The sequence below is a fragment of the Chiloscyllium plagiosum genome, chromosome 7 (assembly GCF_004010195.1).
Source record: "Chiloscyllium plagiosum isolate BGI_BamShark_2017 chromosome 7, ASM401019v2, whole genome shotgun sequence".
NCBI classification, from domain to species: domain Eukaryota; kingdom Metazoa; phylum Chordata; class Chondrichthyes; order Orectolobiformes; family Hemiscylliidae; genus Chiloscyllium; species Chiloscyllium plagiosum.
In genome coordinates, this window is record NC_057716.1 from 35029886 (window position 1) to 35038244 (window position 8359).

Consider the following 8359-nt stretch of genomic DNA (forward strand, 5'->3'; position numbering starts at 1 on the left):
CGGTGGTTAGATTGTCTCTTACTAGAGAGATAGTCATTGCCTGGCATATGAGTGGAGTGAATGCTACTTGTCAGCCCAGACCTGGATATTGTCTAGATCTTGATGCATTTGGAAATGGACTGCTCCAAAATCTGAGTCGCAAATCTTGTACAATCATTGGTGAACATTTCCACTGCATACCTTTGGATGGAGGGAAATTCATTGATGAAGCAGCAAAAGAAAAAAAAAACAGGTTGGCCTAGGACACTACCCTGAGGAAATCTTGAAGAGATGGCCTGCAGCTGAAATGACTAACCTCCAATAACCACAACCTCTAAAGCCTTTGTTAAGGTTCCACATGGTAGGTTGTTGCAGAAAATGCAGAGGCATGGGATGGAGGGTGATTTAGCAGTTTGGATTAGAAACTGGCTTTCTGAAAGAAGGCAGCAAGTGGTGGTTAATGGAAAATATTCAGCCTGGAGTCCGGTTACAAGTGTGTGCCACAAGGATCTGTTTTGGGACCACTGCTGTTTGTCATTTTTATAAATGACTTAGATGCATAGGTGGATGGATTAGTAAATTTGCAGATGACACTAAAGTCGGTGGAATAGTGGACAGTTTGGAAGAATGTTACAGGTTGCAGGGGAACTTGGATAAACTGCAGAATTGGGCTGAGAGGTGGCAAATGGAGTTCAATGCAGCTAAATGTGAGGTGATTCACTTTGGAAAGAACAACAGGAAGGCTGAGTACTGTGTCAACAGAAAGATTCTTGGTAGTGTGGATGTGCAGAGGGATCGTGGAGTCCATGTGCATAGATCCCTGAAAGTTGCCACCCAGGTTGATAGTGCCGTTAAGAATGCATACGGTATGTTAGGTTTCATTAGTAGAGGGATTGAGTTCTGGAGCCGCAATATCATGCTGCAACTATACAAAACACTAGTGTGGCCACACTTGGAATATTGCGTACAGTGCTGGTCGCCATATTTCGGGAAGGATGTGGAAGAGGAGATTTACCAGGATGTTGCCTGGTCTGGAAGGAAGGCCTTATGAGGAAAGACTGAGAGACTTGGGGCTGTTCTCATTGGAAAGAAGGCAGCTTAGAGGGGATTTGATAGAGACATACAAGATGATCAGAGGATTAGATAGGGTAGACAGTGAAAGTCTTTTTTCCTAGGATAATGATGTCAGCTTGTACGAGGGCGCATAACTACAAACTGAGGGGTGATAGATTTCCGACAGATGTCAGAGGCAGGTTCTTTACACAGAGAGTGTTAAGGGCGTGGAATGCGCTACCTGCCAATGTAGTTAACTCAGCCACATTAGGGAGATTTAAACAATCCTTGGTTGGATAAGCACATGGATGATGATGGGATAGTGTAGTGGGACGAGCTGAGAATAGTTCACAGGTCGGCGCAACATCGAGGGTCGAAGGGTCTGTTCTGTGCTGTATTATTCTATATTCCATGAGCCAGATATGACTTCGACCGTGGAGAGTTTGTCCCATGATTCCCATTGACTCCAGTTTTGCCAGCTCTTTTGTCCATGGTTGAATCAAAGCTGTAATGAGGTCAGGAGCTGAGTGGTCCTGGCAGAAGTCAAACTAGGCATCATTCAACTGGTTATTGCGGAGCAAGTGCTGCTCGTTAGCACTGTTGATGACACCTCCCATCACTTCACAGAAACAGACCCTTTGGCCCATCTCGTCCATGATATGCTAAATACTTGGCCAATGCCAACACTTGGCCAATGTCCCACCAAACCCTTCCTATTCATATACCCATCCAGATGCTTTTAAATGTTGTAATTGTACCATCTATTTCCCAACATTCTACATCTTCCATGTCCTTCTCCACAGTAAACACTGATGCAAAATACTCATTTAATATCTCCATCTCCTCCATTTCTCCTCACAGGTTGCCTTGATAATCTTTGAGGAGTGCTATTCTCTCCTTAGTTACCTTTTTGTATTTGTAGAATCCCTTTGGATTGTCCAAAACCCTATTTGCCAAAGCTATGTACTCTTTTTGCCCTCCTGATTTCCCTCTTAGGTATACTCCAAGGATTCACTCACTCAGTCTCTCCTGTCTATATTTGACATATGCTTCCTTCTTTTTCTTAACCAAAACCTCAATTTCTCTAGTCTTCCAGCATTCCCCAAACCTACCAGCCTTGCCTTTCACCCCAACAGGAACATATCGTCGCTAGACTCTTATTTCATTTTTGAAGACTTTCCATTTTCCAGCTGTCCCATTACCTGTGAACATCTGTCCCCAATCAATTATTATAAAACGGTGAACATTACAGCACAATATAGGTCCATTGACCCTCGATGTTGCGCCAAACTATGGAACCAATCTGTAGCCTATTCCATTTTCATTCATATGTTTATCCAATGACCACTTAAACGTTCCTAAAGTTGTCGAGTCTACTACTGTCGCAGGCAGTGCGTTCCATGCTCCTACTACTAAGAAAAATACCTCTGACATCTGCCCTATATCTATCACTCTTCAATTTAAAGCTATGTCCCCTCATGCTAGCCATCACCATCCAAGGAAAAAGGCTCTTACTGTCCACCCTATCTAACCCTTTGATTATCTTATAAGTCTCAATTAAGTCACCTCTCAACCTTCTTCTCTCTAACAAAAACAGCCTTAAGTCCCTCAGCCTTTCCTCATAAGACCTTCCCTCTATACCAGGCAACATCCTAGTAATTCTCCTCAACCCTTTCCAAAGCTTCCACATCCTTCCTAAAACGCAGTGACCAGAACTGTATGCAATACTCCAAGTGCAGCCTGATAGTATCAAAACTGGCCTTCCTACAATTTAGAACTTCAACTTTTAGATCCAGTCTATCTTTTTCCATCACTGTTTTAAAACTAATAGAATTATGGTTGCTGGCCTCAAAGTGCTCCCTCAGTCACTTGCCCTGCCTTAGTTCCCAAGAGTGGGTCAGGTTTTGCAGCTTCTCTAGTAGGTACATCCACATACTGAATCAGAAAATTTTCTTGTACACACTTAAATTCCTCTCCATCTAAACCCTTAACACTATGGCAGTCCCACTCTACGTTTGGAAAGTTAAAACTCCCTATCATTACCATCCTATTATTCTCACAGATAACTGAAATCGCCTTACAAATTCGTTTCTCAATTTCCCACTGACTATTGGGGTGTCGAAGTACAATCCTAATAAGGTGATCATCCCTTTCTTATTTCTCAGTTTCACTCAACTTCCCTGCACGTATTTCCAGGAATATCCTCTCTAAATGCAGAGATAATGTCAACCCTCAAAAATGCCACTCCCCCTCCTCTCTTGCACCCCCCCCCTTCCTGGAATTTGTATCCTGGAACATTAAGCTACCAGTCCTGTCCATCCCTGAACCACCACGTTTCTGTAATTGCTATGATACCCCAGCTCCACATTCCTAACTATGCCCAGAGTTCATCTGCCTTCCCTTTACTGATGGTAGACAGTAAACCGATGGAGCAGTAATTAGCTAAATTGGATTTGCTCTGCTTTTTCGGGACAGGATACACCTAGGCAATTCAACATTGTCAGGAAGACTTTTGTGCTGCGAATGTACTGGAAGAGCTCGGTTAGGGACTTATGATGTGGAACAAAGAAATGGCACATACTTTGTTCTGACTTCACAAAATTTGGTATGAATACTTTCTGGAAAACATGAGGAAACCTGCCATCCAGTGGAAGAGGGGAATTGAAGAAAATCAGTATTAGTAAAAAAAAAGTGCACGAGAAATTAAGGTTAAACTCCCCAGGGACTGGCAATCTACATTGTAGAATAATAAAGGAAATGACCCTGATGTATTCGTGACCATCTTCCAAAATTCAATACACTCTGGAGCAGTTTCGGCAGAATAGAGTGTGACAAACACTTTTTAAAAATGGAGTGAGAGAAAACAGTATTATAGACTCATTAGCCTTACACCGGCAGTGGGGTAAATGCTTATGTCTATTATGTAAGAAGTGATAACAGAATATTGGAAACTTTGAAGTCTGCATATGTTTACGAAAGAAAAATTATGCTTAACTAACCTTCTGGAATTTTTTGAGGATGTACTACTAGAGCAGGGAGAAACAGTAGTGTGTAAAATTAATGCATATGGGATTGGGGGCAATATACTGGCATGGATTGAGAACTGGTTGACAGTTCAGAAGCAGAAAGTGAGAATAGGTGGCAGGCATAGACTACAGGATCAGTGTTGGGGGACCAGCTATTCACTAATTAAAAAGTGGATAAACGATCTGGATAAAAGTAACTAAATGCGACATTTCCAAATTTGCAGATGATACAAAACTGGGCAAGAGTGAAAGTTGCAAGGAGATATAACAAGGCTTCAAAATGATCAAGACAGTCGAAGTGAGCAACCACATGGCAAATTCAATATTGCGTGGATAAATGTGATGTTGGTGTGTAAAAAAAAAAGGCCAAGCATTACTCAAATGGTGATACCTTGGGTGGCATGAATGTACAAGTGATCTGGATGTCCTTATTAGTCAATTAAACTAGACAGGTAGGTGCAGCAAGCAACTCGGAAAGTATTGTGTATCGATCTCCACTGCGAAAGGATTGGAGTTCCAATAGGGAAACATCTTACTGCAGTTATACAGGGCCTTATTGACACCAATACTTAAAAGTATTGCATGCAGTTATGAATTCCCTATCTAAGGGAGGATATACTTGCCAGAGAAGGAGTACAGCAGAAATTCAGTGGGCTGACACAGAGGAGTGCAGACCTCTAACAGTTCAAAGATGTGCAGGTAAGCTGGATTGTTCATGCTAATTTACCCATAATATTTGGACTAGCCATGGGAAATTTAGGCTTACTGCGATAGGGTGGGGGTGGTGAGTCTGGGTGGGATGCTCTTCAAAAGGGCATTGTAGACTCGATGGGCCAAACAGCCCGCTTCCACACTGTAGGCATTATACGATTCTATGAACCCTCTACTACAACTCTGCACAATCCTTGAGTGCTCAGAATTAGAAATCAAAGACACAAGGGGTTAAGCGGTGTTATTGAGAATCAGCGAAACAACAGTTTTTGTACTTATGTCTCTATTTATAAAGCACATTGAAATGACTGGTTTCAGTATGATACACTTTACAACCATGACCACTTGCAAATTACATAGTCATTTATTGTGCAACCAGCTCCACTTTAGTAAACCCTGCCCCATGTCAAAATAACTTTGCTTGCTCATACTTCTGGAAATCTTCTTACAGACTACTTTTTGATTTTTAGAAGCTGTGTTTTTGTTTCTCGGGGCCTCTTTCTCAGTAGTACAGTATGGTGGCTCAGTGGTTAGCACTGCTGCCCCACAGCTTCAGGGACCTGGGTTCAATTCCAGCCTCGGGCGACTGTCTGGGTGGAGTTTACACATTCTCCCCAAGTCTGTGTGGGTTTCCTCCCACAATCCAAAGATGTGCACGTCAGGTGAATTAGCCATATTAAATTGGCATAGTGTTCAGGGATGTGTAGACTAGGTACATTAATCAGAGGTAAACATAGAATAACTAGGATAGGGGAATGGGTCTGGGTGGGTTACTCTTCGGAGGGTCGGTGTGGTCTTGCTGGGCCAAATGGCCTGTCTCCACGCTGTAGGGATTCTATAATTATGTGAAGCAGTCATAAAGTAACCGTACCTTATGTATTCTGTGCAATACATAATCAGAATTAAAGATTTGATCAATATCCTCACTGCTCCATCAAACAAAGTATCACTTTCCTAAACACCAAAATATGCAAATTAGCACAAAACAACAGGCTTATATTCACAAAATGACACTTCTACACAAAGGAAAAGCCAACATGCCAATCATGCCGACTGATAAGATCAAACCTCACATGCATTAGATGCATTTCCAATCCATATTTACAAAATGGGAAGATCTACTGCTTCTAAGATCTCAATCAAAGATTTAAACCTTACAATTGTTAATTTTCATAGAAACATGGAGAACAGGACACGTAATCCATTCAGCCCTTGGAACCTGCTCCACTATTCAATCTGACCATGGCTGATCATCCAAATTCCCCTGATCTCCCTTTCTCCTTTATTCTCTTCACCCTCTCACCCAACTTTATCATCTGCAAATTTGATGTTATATTTACTTCCCTCATCTTATTCACAAATTATACGAATAGCTGGAGTTCAAGCACCGATTCCCATGGTAACTCGAACTGACTGTCACTTGGAAAAACAAGCTTTGAAATCTTATTTGTTACAATGACATCTACAATATTTATCCCACATAGTAGCTCCTGATCTTATGCAGTTAGAGGACAGTTTGCATTCGTTTGCAATAGAGACACTAAGTTTCCCTGACTCCTAGAGAGCTGAATATGCTTTGATCTTTCATATTCATTTGTGGGACATGAGCATCGTTGGCCAGCCAACATTTATTGCCAGTCCCTAGTTGCCTTTGCTAACAGATTTAAAACTTTTTTTACTCCTTGATGTTCTCCTAACACTGGACATCACACTCCCAGACCATGCTGTCAGCACTTTCTCTCACTCTGAGGACTGGACTCCCTCACGCCAATCCCAATGACTTATTCAGCCACTTGAATTCCCAGCTACTCCTCCAATCACAGGCTGGTTCTCTCCTGCATCTGTTGTTGAAGAAATGTGGATGTAAAATAACCTGTGAGTGAAAGAGCCAGCACCTCACTCACTGTCGCTCTTACATGTGGGGACATTCTGTAATCACTACTTGATTGAGGGGGGTGGTGCACAAGTCCAGGCTCCATAAAGATACAAGGTCACAATGATTAATACTACCCTAGGCCCTGCTGAAGGTACATTCCAACTGAATTGAATTGAATTTAACTTATGTCACGTGTACCGAGGCACAGTGAAAAGCTTTGTCTAGCAAGCAATACAGGCAGACCATAGAGTTAAGCAGCACAGATAAGTAAATAATAGGTAAACAGTGGCAAAAACAAAAACACAGGTACAGGTGAATGTTCAGAGTTTGAGAGTCCATTCAGTATTCTAATAAGAAGTTGATACGAAACTGGCTGGTGCGTGTGTTCAGGCTTCTGTTCCTTCTCCCCGATGGTAGAGGTTGTGCCCTTAACGGAATTGGGATGATTAAAGAGGAAACATTTGCAAGGGGAAAGGCAGGGAAGTGGGATTCAGGGAGCTGGTTGTCAGACAAACTGAAAAACCTGCTGCTGTTCTGGAATTAATCGATAACAGCAAGAGTTAATTGGACACACAACACGGATTGAAAGGGAAGTACTTTCTTTCCACCGCCCCCCCCCCCCAGTCTGTGAGGAGTATCCCAGGGTGTAACCAGCAGGAAAACCCCAGTCAAACTGGTCCCTCCATGGGCTCCTCCTGTGCACCGCAAACCCTTCACTCCACACCCTCCTCTAAACAACCTCTTCCTCACGCCACACACAACTCGTACCCATCCATCACATCCAGGTGAAGGTAGTCGGCCCCGCAGTCCATCATCCTCTGACACTCAGCCCCGAGCCGGGACAGGTCGCTGTTTAAAATCGACGGTCCAATCCTGCAACCAGCCGCCATCCCTGACCTTCTACCCATCCTGCCCCGCGACTTCACTTCACTTCTGACCTTCTCCCCATCCTGCCTCACCCGGCTTCTAACCAGCCTGCCCCACGCCCTTCCTCTCCCCCGCCACAAACCTACTTCAGACCTTTATCCCGGCATGCTTTGCGAGCCAGAGCACGTGATCAGTGGTTTCGGTGGGGGGAAATGGTTTCAAGGCGATGGCGGAAAGCCAACTTGAGGCTGAAGAGATGGAGCAGACCGTTACAACGAGGAGGTCGAACCTCTCTGGTAATTAAAGCCAATCACCCAGAAAAGCTCTCTGTTAACAGTGTTAGAGAGTGAGTGGGAACTCCTAATTTCCACTATTTAAAGAAAAATAACAATTTATTTTTCCAGCTCTTAATAGTGAACACTAAACAGAACCGTTAACAAATCCAAGCCCCTTTTCTTATGTAATGACGATCTGATCCCAACTTTATAAAAGTATTGCTCCAATAACACAATTATTAAACATTACATTAATTTAAGTCCACACAGTCTCTGTCTTTTCTGTTGTCTTCAATCTTCCATCTGTTGATCTCCAGAGGTCTTTATACTGCAAGTATTTTTTAACTACCACCACAACAACAAAATCACAATCTAATTGGTATTTGTACCATGGAACTGGTATATACTCTCCAACTATCCAATTTATCAACACTTTGGTTTTCAATTAAACCTCCAAAGGGAAAATGAAATGCTTTCCCAGCAAGAAACTTTGAGTAGTCCCTTCATATATTTATGGGCTTGGCTGCTTCTTTGAAGAGAAAGGGGTTATTTTCCCTTTCATTATAAGCCTT

General features: G+C 42.7%; 1 protein-coding gene across 3 annotated transcripts in view; it reads right to left on the reverse strand.

Annotated features, from left to right (window-relative positions):
• The window catches only part of rpe (ribulose-5-phosphate-3-epimerase), a 31628-nt gene extending 23899 nt beyond the window's left edge, over positions 1-7729 (reverse strand). Inside the window, exon 1 of one of the 3 annotated variants that reach the window (XM_043693419.1) lies at positions 7659-7729. Coding sequence is in view for 1 of the 3 variants with exons in the window: in XM_043693418.1 (XP_043549353.1) it covers positions 7414-7553 (140 nt within the window). In the remaining 2 variants the exon portion in view is untranslated. Of the gene's footprint in view, positions 1-7413; positions 7588-7658 lie in introns of those variants that run through there. The other 2 variants (XM_043693420.1, XM_043693418.1) reach the window with 2 other exon arrangements.
• Between the last annotated feature and the right edge of the window lie 630 nt (positions 7730-8359).